A 15,361-nucleotide genomic window follows, 5' to 3' on the forward strand; every position below is an offset into this window, starting at 1 on the left:
TCCTTTGGAATGTTGCCAAATCCGGGCGAAAACGATCCGCGTGGAAAGAGCCGCGTCTGGCCGAGAAACAAACCCACGCGGCTGCTGGAAGCTGGCGCTGAGAAAGCGCGTCATGCGAGCGTGCAAAGGACGCGGGTCGGCGAGAGGGATTCCCGCGGCGGTGCGCATGCGCGACTCGGCACAACCGGAACCCGGAGAGCGGCGCGCGGCAATGCAGCGCCCGACGGCCGGTCAGCAGTCAGCAGACGGCGGTCTGCGGGCAGCGGAGCATGCGGCTGCCGCTCCTGGTAGCCCTAGCCCTCGCCTTCGCCATCGCCCTCGCAGCACGCGCCGCAGCGCTGCAGCCCGTGGGCAGCTGCTGCGCGCCGAGCTTCAGCTATGACGCCACCATCTGGGCGTGCGTGCCCGACGACAACCACACGACGGACGCCGGCGATGACTTCCTCAACCTCACCGCGGCGCCTGGCGAGTATACCACGGAGCCGCTTCCCACAACCGACGTCACGCTACTGCAGAGTGACACCACGTCCGGAAGACGAGAGGTGGAAACTGCGGAGAACGCTTACAACGGCAGTGTCGGCGCCACTAGCGAAGCCACCGTGACCTGGGGCTACGCGGAAGACACTGGAGCGGTATCCGGCGTCTTCGAGGACGTCACTACCGACTGGGACGTTATGCTGGTGAACTCGACGGAAGAGCGGCTCCCCGACACGAGCGCGACGCTGGTGCCGGAGAACTGCGAGAAGGGGGCGCTGGTGGACGTGCCGGAGGACCAGCCGCTGCCGGAGGACGGGGGTCGCTGCCTCGCCGGTGACGGCCTCGTAAGGGTGTGCGTCGACGCCGAAGAGTACTGTGCCAGCCACTACTGCCTGCCCAAGTGCTGCCCGCACGGTCAGAGCTTGGTGAGTGCCTCAATCCTCCTTCACATCTACAGATCACAGTGACTGCAATTCTCGACCATGCGTCGTCTCGCTTGCAATACATGTCTAACATTCTGCGTGGTATCTGTTTGTTCTAAGTCGTGTCTCCTTACCACTTTCGCGCAACGACACTCTGTGCGTGTATTTTAGGCAATTGACTAGTTTGAACCTGGGACCTGTTGCTGGTAAGGAGACGCCAGACCGCACATGACATGCAGAATTCAGAAGAGTTCAGTGAGACTAGCGATGATATAACCAAATACTTAATGATTTCAGCGTCAGCTCCACTGCACTCCCTGTAAAAGAATCTTAATACTAACTAAACTTAGTGGAAGGGGTTCAAGGCTTTCCTATTTTTAGTTAGATGGTAAAATAACGTCGAAAAAGCAGTTACGTTTACCACTGGAATTTTTATTCTACTCACAAAACATTGTTTATAAATTGCACTATTGATAAAAGGAAATCTTTTAATACAGGATGATAAAAACCAACTGCGTTCAACATAAATGTGAACGAATATTCCCTGAGTGGGTTTCCAAGTTCTATAATGGATCGAAGGATGACCTATGCCATATCACATCTATAATCTAGGTTTAAATAAAGTTTTATAAATGAAAAAACTATCAAAAATGGTCTACAGTGACCCTCAATTATCTTTAATTACTTATTTAGCTTGTCGTAAATTACAGTGGCTGATGTGGCTTCTCAATAATTAGATAACTGAAAAATAATCGGGCTTCAGATTTTAACTTCTAATAGCAAATGTGAATACCACGACGTTTAATTGACGATCGACACTAGTATTATGTAAAACGGGGGTGTAACAGATGAGACTTCTGCAGTTCCGAGTGAAGGCTTATGCGCTCTCTTGCGGCATCGCGTCCGTTCATTACCTTGTCCTTGATTAGGCAGTGTCAGGGGGCGGCGGGCGGCGCAGCTCCACACACCTCGCCTTCTCAGAAGCAACTCCTCTCTAACCTCTGCTTACTACAATTTACCAAAGCTGGTTTAAGAAAAAGGTATGTGGCTGTGTTTTCAACTGACCAATCAGGCTCTCAATGTTAACCATAAGCACCGCCTACAAAAATTCTGTCTATCCAATGAGAAACGTTATACTTTTCGTGGTGGGGCAATGTTTTTAACGTTTGCAACGTAACAGAGACGCGTATAGTCTCACGCTAAAACTTGCAGCTGGTGTGGCCTTTTTAGCGTTATCGTAAGATCTATACTGTTCTTATGGAGGGCTCTATCTTTTAACATGGGCTGGGGGGTGATCTTGGCGGTCGGCTGGTGATGTGGGTGTCCGTCCCTTATCGTAGGTCCTTCTAGCTTAACACGGTTCTGCTCTCGGCTTCTGTTCTCGTTTCTCCCCTCGAACTGCGTCTGTTTCACGGTGGGAAGGTATGACATGCATTTAGGCGTTCTTGTGTTAGTCTGTGGTATTCCATTTGCTCACTCGTTGATCGTATTACTTTGGTTAATTTAATGTCAGGATTTGTTCGGAACTATGTGACATACTGTCGGATTTGCTATCTTGTCAGGGTTTTCATGGAAGGTGTTGGATTTGCCTGACACCTTACAGACGCAGAGAAACCACCTTCGTCATTCATTTTGCCGGTATATTTGTTGATCTTCTTTTTTAAGCAAATCCAGGCATTTGTGCTGAACCGAGACTCGAACCAGGTTTTCCCGCTTATCACGAACGGTCGTCTTACCGTTAGACTGTCCGAGCACGTTTCATAGCCAGACGCAAACTTCCATATGTCGTCAACCATGCGTCTACAAACTGCACTCGTACATCCATTATGTATACATTTTTAGTTGAAAGTTGACTGCCCAGTGTTGGCGCATACATGCGATAGTGCAGTAGCTGTTCTTCAGACGTACGATGCAATATTCATTCGAATATGCATCAATGTCCGAGGGAACATTGCGTCTGCATCAGAACAACTGCCAAGATGAGAAACATAGAAGTAGATATCCTCGGTGTGACAAAGCAGCTTAAATCACTTAATTAAGGCTAGGCCTTCGGTCCAGATTGTATACCAATCAGGTTCCTCTCAGAGCATGCTGATAAAATAGCTCCATATTTAGCATCTATATACAACCACTCGCTCACAGATCCGTACCTAAAGACTGTAAAATTGCTCAAGTCACACCAATACCCAAAAAGAGAAGTAGGAGTAATCCACTGAATTACAAGCCTCTATCACTAACGTCGATTTGTAGTAGGGTTTTGGAACATATACTGTATTCGAACATTATGAAGTACCTCGAAGAAAACGATTTATTGACACACAGTCAGCACGGATTCAGAAAATATCGTTCTTGTGAAACACAACTGGCTCTTTATACTCGTAAAGTAATAAGTGCTATCGACAGGGGATGTCAAATTGATTCCATATTTTTATATTTCCAGAAGGCTTTCGACACGGTTCCTCACAAGCGTCTTCTAAGCAAACTGCGTGCCTATGGAGTATCGCCTCAGTTGTGCGACTGGATTCGTGATATCCTGTCAGAAAGGTCACAGTTCGTAGTAATAGACGAAAAGTCATCGAGTAAAATAAAAGTAATATCCGGCGTTCCCCAAGGAAGTGTTATAGGCCCTCTATTGTTCCTGATCTATATCAACGACATAGGAGACAATCTGACTAGCTGTCTTAGATTGTTTGTAGATGATGCTGTCATTTACCGTCTTGTAAAGTCATCAGATGATCAAAACGACTTGCAACATGATTTAGGTAAGATATCTGTATGGTGCGAAAAGTGGCAATTGACCCTGAATAAGGAAAAGTGTGAAGTTATTCACATGAGTACTAAAAGAAATCAGCTAAATTTCGATTACGCGATAAGTCACACAAATCTGAAGGCTGTAAATTCAACTAAATACTTAGGGATTACAATTACAAATACCCTAAACTGGAACGATCACATAGATAATATTGTGGGTAGAGCACACCAAAGACTACGATTCATTGGAAGAACACTTAGAAGGTGCAACAGGTCTACTAAAGAGACTGCTTACACCACGTTTGTCCGCCCTATTCTGGAATATTGCTGTGCGGTGTGGGATCCGCTTCAGGTGGGACTGACAGATGACATCGAAAAAGTACAAAGAAGGGCAGCTCGTTTTGTATTATCGCGAAATAGGGGAGATAGTGTCACAGACATGATACGTGAATTGGAGTGGCAATCATTAAAACAAAGGCGTTTTTCGTTGCGACGGGATCTTCTCATGAAATTTCAATCACCTGTTTTCTCCTCTGATTGGGAAAACATTTTGTTGGCACCCATCTACATAGAGAGAAATGATCATCACGATAAAATAAGAGAAATCAGGGCTCGCACAGAAAAGTGCTCGTTTTTCCCGCGTGCCGTTCGAGAATGGAACGGCAGAGAGACAGCATGAAGGTGGTTCATTGAACCTCTGCCAGGCACTTTATTGTGAATAGCAGAGTAATCACGTAGACGTAGATGTAGATGTACATGTAGACGTAGACACTGCAGTACCGTACGATAACGTTTTGCGACCAGGCCAGTTAATATTTCAGGATTTTCATACCTGCTGAGTGAAACTAATCAGCAAATCAAATAACACGCGTCATGTGGCGGTTTGTCTGTGCATTATTCAAGCCTGCAGACTTTCGTGGTCTTGGTCATTGAAGGTAAAATCTTCTAGGATTTTAGGCCGCGTCTGCTACACTTCAATTTCGTCTACTGTAGTCTTCTTCAAAATCTTCTAGAGTTCGCAGGCACGTGAACACTGCCCAGTAGTGAACACCATAATATCCTGAAGAATATCACAACAGAGAGGTCGAAACATCGATCACGTAAAAGATACTGAAGAGGGACATGATGCGATCTGACACCCTAGTAGTTAATGCCAAGTTTTAGGAACCGTCGGCTCTTTTGTTATAATAAATAAACAAACACCGTCAGGGTTACACTTTTTTATTACCGACCATCGGTTTCTATCTGTGCTGCAGATCACCGGGTCTAAGCTGGAACGCGAAAAGAGGCAACGACAATAAAAATTGCGGAATTGTGATGTTACAAACACTACGCTCAAAGTTCGTAGAAATAACAACAAAATATTATGAACCGACACATACCTGGCACCAAAAATTATTATACCAATGTTGGTGGACTGCACTTTGTGGAACCAGGTATGTGTGGTTTGATAATATTTTGTTGTTATCTGTACAGTCTTTCAGTGTCAAGTTTGTAGTACGAGCAAATCATATTCTGAATTGGAACTCATTTGAAAACATGTTGGCAACGCGACCACATTTACAAGTAGTTGATTAGGCGTGACCAAGTATATAACTTTTTTTTTTTACAATTCCACTCGTTAATAGCCAAAGAAATTGGTCGTGTACTTGTTGACGGATACTCTTCAACGTTAAACTTCGCGACCTCTTCTAATTCGGGTGTGCGGCGTCACCCCGTTAACGTCACGCCTTTTAACGGCGAAGGTACCCTCTCTCGAAGCCGTTGCGCAATTGTGGCGAAAATGAGGCTCGAACCAGGTCAGAGAGGTAGGACAGACACCAAATGACATCAACCGATCCGTCGCCACCACCCCCGCTGCCCCCACCATGACCACCCTGTTGCATACCTACCTAGCAAACATGTTTTCAGACGGCTATAGCGCGGAAACGGTAGGTTTGTGGACATGAGTTCCTATTCAAACTATTGTGTACTCACTCCCTTCTACAAATCCTTGAAGTTCGTGACCGAATTTCCGAACGCACTGTATTGTCAGTAATCAGCTGTAAGAATATATTCTTGCTAAACAAAGCCGCAGCAGCTGTTGAATAATCATTTATTAGAGCAACCGGTTTCGCAACACTAAAGTTGCATCATCAGGTACAACTGAATAGAAAAAACAAATGGAGGAAAAATTTTAAAAATTTTGACTTTGGGTATAGTGAAAGCAATATGTAACCTCAATGCTGTTTAAATACGGAATATACTGAAGAGACAACAAACCTCAAGAGAATCGGTACACAACAAGCAGAATACTCACATTCAAATCATTTACAGCAAAATGTAGAGATTATTGGAGGCCCTCACTCACGCTCAGTAATGCTGTATTAAAACGTGCTTGAAATAACGGGAGTCAAAATAAGAGAGGCGGAATGAAGGAGACGGCCATAGTAAATGACTCAAGTTCTAAGAAGAAACACGGAGAGTAATATAATAAAAATATATCAATCAGATCAAGGATTGGATAAAACTCGTAAAAGTCTGTTGTATGACGCTGGCCCTGAGGAAATAACCAAATTATCGTGTACGACCACAAAATGTACACTAAAATCATATAATGCAGAATCATATAATATAGAAGACCATAACGAAAATAAAACGGGCAGAAGGTAAAACGAGTAGCAAGGAAAACAAACTAAATCGAAGAATAAAAACCCTAGCTGTTACCGTATGCTACAAACCTATCACGGCGAGAATAAGCATGAGGCGATACCAACTGAATACTGAGCAGACGGACAAGTGACAAGTTAACAGGGAAGCGCGAAGCAGACCCGGGAATAGGCGGCGCGACAAGATGACAGAAAGAAACTATTTAATAAAACCCGAATAGCAGTGTTGGGACGCGTCCATTCATTCGTAGCGGTATATTAAAAAAAAAGTAACCAAAATACATGAAAGTAATTGGAAAATACAGGAAACACGGTAAGTAAAAATTATATACTGATATGAAGACTGTCGACATTAGCAAGCACTGTACATTTCGGTGTCTTAATTCCGTTTTGCTGTTTAATGTATATTCCAGTTGGCGGTTACCACACCCCAGAATCTCAATTTCCTCAAGTATGTTCAAAGTATGACCTTCATTTTGTCGATGCAAAATTTATAAAGCTTTGTACCAATTGGTAATTCTGTACCGGTGTTCATTTGTACTTAATGCTGACCTCAAGTGCGTCAAATTTAAATGTTCACGAAACCTTATCTCAAAATTCCTATCGGTTTAATGAGCGTATTTCATGGTTCAATTGTCGCACCTGGTGCAACAGCTGAATATTTCGGATTTGTTGCGTTCTCGCTACTCCTACACTTACCTCGAACGTCATGAGGAATGAAGCAACCTGGTTTTATACTTTTCTCCTCAACTTGTAACAAAACTCATAGGAATTTAATTATTCTGGTTTTGTCTCGGAGCAGGAGGGTGCATTAAAAACGCCCAATTGCCCATCGATGTGCGAAATTAATTTATCTTAATTCTACAGCTAGATGCCTTTCTGTGGCCGTGTACACAAGCTACCCAAAGCGAGGGCAAATCCTGCACACAGTTCGTCTGAGAACTGTCTGCACAGTTTCAAAATGATAATCAGATTTCGCAACACTGTATCTACTACATTAATTAACATAGGAATATCGGGTGGATTTTAACTTACATATCGAAAGTAGAGTTTTCATTCGCGCCGGTAGTAAGTTGCCGTTTGATGTAGTGCCGGTAGAAGTCTGCGTTGAGTCACTAGTTCGACGGAGCCTTTATAGCTAGTTCATTCCCTCGCTTCTTCAATGTACTAAGTGCGTCGAGATGCTAATAACACAGCAACAAAAGGCGTTTTCCGTTCTCCGTTTCTACAGTTGTAACTCATTCAAGCTGCGTGGGTGGCTTAATTCCCATCGAGAGTACATCACTGCAGAGGCGTGCGGATATCTCACTGCGCTAGTGGCCCGTAATTTCATGTAAAAATTGTCACTGGCGCTACGTAGCCTACACTTGCTATGCTGGTGAAAAATTATGCATTCTCGGGAATATGTTATATTCTATGACTAAACTGTACATGAACATGGGTATACACTGCTGAGCAAAACTTAAGGGCGAAAGTAACGTTTACGTGGTGTTTCACTCCCAAATAACATAAAATAAATCCGTCCAACGGTACCGACCGGCCGCCGTGCCATCCTCACCCCACAGGCGTCACGGGATGCGGAAAGAGAGGGCCATGTGGTCAGCACACCGCTCTCCCGGCCGTATGCCTGTTTATGAGACCGGAGCCGCTACTTCTCGGTCAAGTAGCTCTTCAGTTTGCCTCCCAAGGGCAGAGTGCGCACCGTTTGCCGACAGCGCTCGGCAGCGCTTAACTTCGTGATCTGACGGGAACCGGTGTTACAACTGCAGCAAGGCCGTTGACCTCCCAAATAACATAGCTCAATGAAACTTGGACCGTACATGGAAAGAACAGCTACACTATATTAGAGAAGGTAACTGAAATAAGTATGCAGTGAGATACAGAGGCATGACACGTTTATTCAAAGGCAATAATTGCAGTGAAGTCACAGAGATTCATAATGGCTCCTTTACAAAAGGCGGGAAATGGTTCTTCATAGGGTGTGTGATTACCATGGGCGTCAGTGCATGCTCTGCACAGTGCTGGCACGCTGGCCAAGAGTTTGCTTAGGAGTTCTTGTACTATGGCGTTCCATTTCTGCATCAGTGCGGTAGACAACTGCTGACGGCCGTTGTTGCAGGTGGACGTGCTCGATGGGATGTAAGTTGAAAGACAGTTCAGGCAAGGCCAGTCAACGAATAACCTCTCGTTCAAAGCCTTCCTTCACCTGCGCTGTTCGGTACGGCCGCACATTGCCACCCACAAAAATGAAATGAGGGCTGAATGCACCCCTGCACGTCAAGAAGGAGTAAAGTGTCACATTAGCTTTGACGCGTGAGTGAACCGTGTTAAAAGATTTAGATGTCAGTACGCTCAACTAACAGTATGCCTCCCGACACCGTAACACCTGGACAACCAAGGCGATCACGTTCGACAATGTTCCTGGGTGCATTACATGTTCTCACCTCTCGCCATATGAGGGTACGTCCAGAATTATAGAACACGATGGTTCTCGTAGTCGTGTCAATGTGTGAGGAGTCATAATGTTGGATGGCCGTGTTGACCTTCAAGTCACTGCAAGCGGTACACTCAGCGTTCAGCGTTCTACATCTACATCTACATCTACATTTATACTCCACAAGCCACCCAATGGTGTGTGGCGGAGGGCACTTTACGTGCCACTGTCATTACCTCCCTTTCCTGTTCCAGTGGCGTATGGTTCGCGGGAAGAACGACTGCCGGAAAGCCTCCGTGCGCGCTCGAATCTCTCTAATTTTAAATTCGTGATCTCCTCGGGAGGTGTAAGTAGGGAAGCAATATATTCGATACTTCATCTAGAAACGCACCCTCTCGAAACCTGGACAGCAAGCTACACCGCGATGCAGAGCGCCTCTCTTGCAGAGTCTGCCACTTGAGTTTGCTAAACATCTCCGTAACGCTATCAGGCTTACCAAATAACCCTGTGACGAAACGCGCCGCTCTTCTTTGGATCTTCTCTATCTCCTCTGTCAACCCGACCTGATGAGCAATACTCAAGTATATGTCGAAAGAGTGTCTTGTAAGCCATCTCCTTTGTTGATGGACTACATTTTCTAAGGACTTTCCCAATGAATCTCAACCTGGCACCCGCCTTACCAACAATTAATTTCATATGATCATTCCACTTCAAATCGTTCCGCACACATACACCCAGATATTTTACAGAAGGAACTGCTACCAGTGTTTGTTCCGCTATCATATAATCATACAATAAAGGATCCTTCATTCTATGTATTCGCAATACATTACGTTCGTCTATGTTAAGGGTCAGTTGCCACTCCCTGCACCACGTGCCTATCCGCTGCAGATCTTCCTGCATTTCGCTGCAATTTTCTAATGCTGCAACTTCTCTGTATACTGCAGCATTATCCGCGAAAAGCCGCATGGAACTTCCGACACTATCTACTAGGTCATTTATATATATTGTGAAAAGCAATGGTCCCATAACACTCCCCTGTGGCACGCCAGAGGTTACTTTAACGTCTGTACACGTCTCTCCATTGACAACATCATGCTGCGTTCTGTTTGATAAAAATTCTTCAATCCAGCCACACAGCTGGTCTGATATTCCGTACACTCTTACTTTGTTTATCAGGCGACAGTGCGGAACTGTATCGAACGCCTTCCGGAAGTCAAGGAAAATGGCATCTACCTGGGATCCTGTATCTAATATTTTCTGGATCTCATGAACAAATAAAGCGAGTTGGATCTCACACGATCGCTGTTTCCGGAATCCATGTTGATTCCTACAGAGTAGATTCTGGGTTTCCAGAAATGACATGATACGCGAGCAAACAACATGTTCTAAAATTCTACAACAGATCGATGTCAGAGATATAGGCCTTTAGTTTTACGCATCTGCTCGACGACCCTTCTTGAAGACTGGGACTACCTGTGCTCTTTTCCAATAATTTGGAACCTTCCGTTCCTCTAGAGACTTGCGGTACACGGCTGTTAGAAGGGGGCCAAGTTCTTTCGCGTACTCTGTGTAGAATCGAACTGGTATCCCGTCAGGTGCAGTGGACTTTCCTCTGTTGAGTGATTTTAGTTGCTTTTCTATTCCTTGGACATTTATTTATATGTCAGCCATTTTTTCGTTTGTGCGACGATTTAGAGAAGGAACTGCAGTGCGGTCTTCCTCTGTGAAACAGCTTTGGAAGAAGGTGTTTAGTATTTCAGCTTTACGTGTGTCATCCTCTGTTTCAATGCCATCATCATCCCAGAGTGTCTGGATATGCTGTTCCGAGCCACTTACTGATTTAACGTAAGACCAGAATTTCCTAAGATTTTTTGTCAAGTCGGTACATAGAACTTTACTTTCGAATTCACCGAACGCTTCACGCATAGCCCTCCTTAGTCTAACTTTGACATCGTTATTGTGACACTGTACCCCTCCCCCATGTGCGACTTTTCAGGGATAGGTTTGGTCCTCATTTCATTTCTATGGAAGACAATGTGCGACCGCATCGAACACCAGAGATGGGGAAGCTCTTGAAACAAGGTGATATTCGGCGAATGGACTGACCTGCCCGTTGCTCCGATTGGAATCTCATCGAGAACGTTTGGGACGCATTGGAGAGGCGTGTTGCTGCAGGTCCACGCGCACCGACGACCACCCATCAGTCGTCAAAGGCGCTGGCGGAGGAATGGAACGTCGTATCACAAGAACTCCTTATCATCCGTGTGGTCAGCATGCAAGCACGTTGCAGAGCTTGAATTGCCGTTCTTGGTGATCATACACCTTATGTTCCCCTGTTTGTAATGTCCAGGGGACGAGCAGCTCATGGTCTCGCGGTCGCGATCTCGCTTCTCGAGCACAAGGTCCCGGGTTCGATTCCCTGCGGGGTCAGTGATTGTTTTTCCCTACCTCGAGATGTCTGGGTGTTTGTGTTGTCCTCATCATTTCATCCTCATTCGTGAAAGTGGCGAGATTGGGCTGAGAAAAGGTTGGGAATTTATACGAGCCCTGATAACCGCGCAGTTGAACGCCCCACAAACCACACATCATCATCATCATCCAGGGGACGATAATGAAGCGCTGTGACTTCAGTTTAATTATGGTCTAAAACTGACATGGTGAGACCGTGGCTGTGTATAATTAATGTAGGTTAATTCTTACAACGAAGAAGACAGCACCCAGCCACTATTAATACTGCTATTTATTTAGATAAATAGCGCCGTTACCCGTTTCGAATTGGCAAGTTCAACATCAGACGGCTATTCTCATGATTTTGTAAATCTGCATTCTTTGTGATAGCTTCACATGTGGCAAATTCTTTTTGGTGTGTGTGTGTGTGTGTGTGTGTGTGCGGTGCTTTGCACAATATGGTGATGTACAAATTACCTAAGTTCAAAATGGCTCTGAGCTGTTCCAAATACCCTTGGAAAATGGCAGGTGTGGAAGCACTGCCAAAAGCAAAGCAAAATATTTAAACACGCTCAACTGAAAAAAAATAGTTCAAATGGCACTGAGCACTATGCGACTTAACTTCTGAGGTCATCAGTCGCCTAGAACTTAGAACTAATTAAACCTAACTAACCTAAGGACATCACACACATCCATGCCCGAGGCAGGATTCGAACCTGCGACCGTAGCGGTCGCTCGGTTCCAGACTGTAGCGCCTAGAACCGCACGGCCACTCCTGCCGGCAATTAAATAAGTGCTGGATATATTTTGGAATATTCGAAAAATACAATCCTGCAACTTCGCAACAAAATCGCGCCGAATTTCCGGCGGCAACAACACACCAAAAAATACTTCACCGCAGTGGAAGAATAAAAATCGAAAATGGACGATAATGTAAAGTGTATCTTGAAAATCATGTGAACAGCCGTTTGATGGTGAACTTGCCAGTTCGAAACCGGTAACGCCGCTATTTACCTAAATAAATAGCAGAATTAATAGTGGCTGGTTGCTGTCTTCTTCTTTCTAAGAATTAACCTACATTAATTATTGTCTTTAAACAATGTGTACTTCCTGTTCGTCTCACCACATATTTTTTTGAGTTACCTTCTATAGCATACTGTAGCAGTTGTTTCTACGTACGGACGAAGTTTCATCGAGCTATTTCACTTGTCAGTGGCACTTCATGTGAAAGTTACTTTCGTCCTCAACCTTCACTCACCAGTGTATTACTGCTATGCTCCACGAGAATTCGCTGGTCATGTTCTGTAACAGAAGAGAAGATGCCGTCACGAGAATTGTAGACACCACTGAAAACTATCACACAAATTAACGCACCAAATGAACTGTTTTAAAGCCAAAAATCCGGAAACTTTGTTCAGAAAGAAAGGAAGGAAACATTTCCAGTCGGCGACAAGTCTGAATTAGAAGGATGGGGAAGAATATCCCGCATTTTTCCCAAGGAACTACAAAAAATGGCTCTGAGCACTACGGGACTTAACATCTGAGATCATCAGTCCCCTAGAACTTAGAACTACGTAAACCTAACTAACCTAAGGACATCACACACAGCCATGGCCCGAGGCAGGATTCGAAACTCCGACCGTAGCGGTCACGTGGTTCCAGACTGAAGCGCCTAGAACCGCTCGGCCACAACGGCCGGCCAAGGAACTACATTCACCCTATAAGTGGACTAAACAAATGGAGAGAAGCCTAAACGTGAATAAGCAGACAGAGATCTGAAGTTTACGCCTCAACCATTGCACCCCTTTAACCCGTGTAAATTTATTCAAGAGACGCTGTAAAAATGACTAAAGAAATCCGTCTACATTTTTAGTCTCATTCCTTCCTTCTATAAGAAAAAAGCAAACGTTGAATTGCGTAAAGAGTATGTTTACATGACATTTCATTCAGTGAGACACTGGCCTCACATTCTGGAATTCCTGGTTCAGATGCTGCTCTCCAGTTGTGAAATGCATAGTGATGTAAACCCATACATTTACAACCTGAATTCTGGAACAAAGAGGGTATTTTAGCTGTTAGGTGTAACACATAGAGTACAATATTAATAACTTTGAAATTTTTGCACATGATGGTGTTATTTATAATGAAGCACTGTCTTAGAAAGATGCAAAAAATTCAACCAGATCTTGATGTAATTTCAAAGCGATGCAGAAACTGGCAATTGCTTCGAATGTTCAGAAATGTAGAACTGTGAACATCGTAGAATGCAAAATGTAGTATCCTATGACTACAGTAGCAATGAGTCACAGGTAGAACTAGTTAACTCACACACATGCTTCGGTGTAAAAGTTGGCAACGATGTAAGATTGAATGAACATATGGACTCAGGCAAGGGGGACTACACATTTTTAACCTTTTGAGAAATGCATGACACAAAGCTGTTTTGTATTACTTTATTATTACTAGCGGTTTCGGTAATAAACCATTATCTCAATGTCAAAGAATGAACGATACTACTCACGTGTCACAAACTGAGACATGGAAATACATTTATAGATATATCTATTACAATATATATCTAGCAAAACGAGATTTCTTTCTTTCTAATGAATTTTCGCCTTGCTAGATGTGCACAATTGAAATGGGTACACCAGTGAATGTCTTTCCATGCCTCAATTTGTGTGACATGTGACTAATCAAGGGCTCACCTTCCGAGGATGTAATGTTTCCAAGTAGAGAATGAATTAGCATAGTTCATCAGAATATAAGAGGTATTAGAGATAAAGTTAGTGAACTGCTTATAGATGTTGACTCTGAAATTAATGGTATATCAGAGCACCACTTAAATAAGAACCACTGGAACAACTTAAATAATTTGACAATTCAGAAGCTTTCTTTACCAGGATACTGATTAGCTGGCTGTTTCTCAAGGAGTTCCTTGCGGGGTGGGGGAGGGGCTATGTACGTAAAAAACGGTATTCCATTTGAGTCCATAGACGTATCACGACACTGGACTGAACAGACATTTGAATGTTGTGCAGGGGCAGTTGAATTTAGTGAAACTAAACTTCTAATTGTTGTTGTTTATAGGTCCACTTCAGAGCATTTCTGCTCAAGTTAGAGAGGGTTCTTGATTCACTTTGTAGGAAGTACCAGAAATTAGTTATGTGTGGTGACTTCAATATTAATTTTGTATATGATGGTGCAAGAAAAAGGATGTTGGTAGATCTCCTAAATTCATATGATCTGATGCAGACTGTGTTTTTTCCTACTAGGGTGCAGGGGAACAGTAGCACAGCCATAGACAATATTTTTATTCATTCTTCATTACTGGATGGACATTCTGTTAGTAAAAGAGTGAATGACGTTTCAGACCATGATGCACAAATTTTAACACTAAAAGGCTTTTGTGCTCAAACCAATTTCATATTTAATTACAAACTACGTAGGAAAGTTGTCAACGGCCTTGTCGCAGTGGATACACCGGTTCCCGTGAGATCACCGAAGTTAAGCGCTGTCGGGCGTGGCCGGCACTTGGATGGGTGACCATCCTGCCGCCATGCGCTGTTGCCATTTTTCGGGGTGCACTCAGCCTCGTGATGCCAATTGAGGAGCTACTCGACCGAACAGCAGCGGCTCCGGTCAAAGAAAACCATCATAACGACCGGGAGAGTGGTGTGCTGACCACACGCCCCTCCTATCCGCATCCTCAGTGAGGATGACACAGCGGTCGGATGGTCCCGATGGGCCACTTGTGGCCTGAATACGGAGTGCATGTAGGAAAGTTAATCCAACAGCAATAGAGAGTTTTTTAAACCTTGCAAGGAACAAGAGTGGCAGGATGTTTATAGTGCCGATAACATAGATGATAAGTACAATGCTTTCTTTAACACATTTCTCATGCTCTTTGAGAGTTACTTTCCATTAGAACGTTTATATCACACGATTTGCTATCAAATGTACAGTTCGGCTTTAGAAGTCGTTTAACAACTGAAAATGCAACATTCTCTTTTCTCTGAGGTACTGGATGAGCTAAACAAAAGGTTTGGAACGCTTGGCATATTTTTTTTGTTTTAACTAAGGCAGTTGATTGTATTGAGCACAAAATATTGCTCCAGAAGTTGGACCATTATGGAATATGGGGAATTGGTTCACCTCTTACTTTAGCAACAGGCAGC

General features: G+C 44.1%; 1 protein-coding gene across 1 annotated transcript in view; it reads left to right on the forward strand.

Moving 5' to 3' along the window:
- Positions 1 to 230: 230 nt before the first annotated feature.
- LOC126160040 (G-protein coupled receptor Mth-like) overlaps positions 231 to 15,361 on the forward strand; it is a 653,909-nt gene continuing 638,778 nt past the window's right edge. The window contains exon 1 of the mRNA XM_049916850.1: positions 231 to 902. Coding sequence (XP_049772807.1) covers positions 270 to 902 — 633 coding nt within the window. The 5' untranslated portion in view covers positions 231 to 269. The remainder of the gene's footprint in view (positions 903 to 15,361) is intronic.

This window comes from Schistocerca cancellata, chromosome 2 (assembly GCF_023864275.1).
Source record: "Schistocerca cancellata isolate TAMUIC-IGC-003103 chromosome 2, iqSchCanc2.1, whole genome shotgun sequence".
NCBI lineage: Eukaryota > Metazoa > Arthropoda > Insecta > Orthoptera > Acrididae > Schistocerca > Schistocerca cancellata.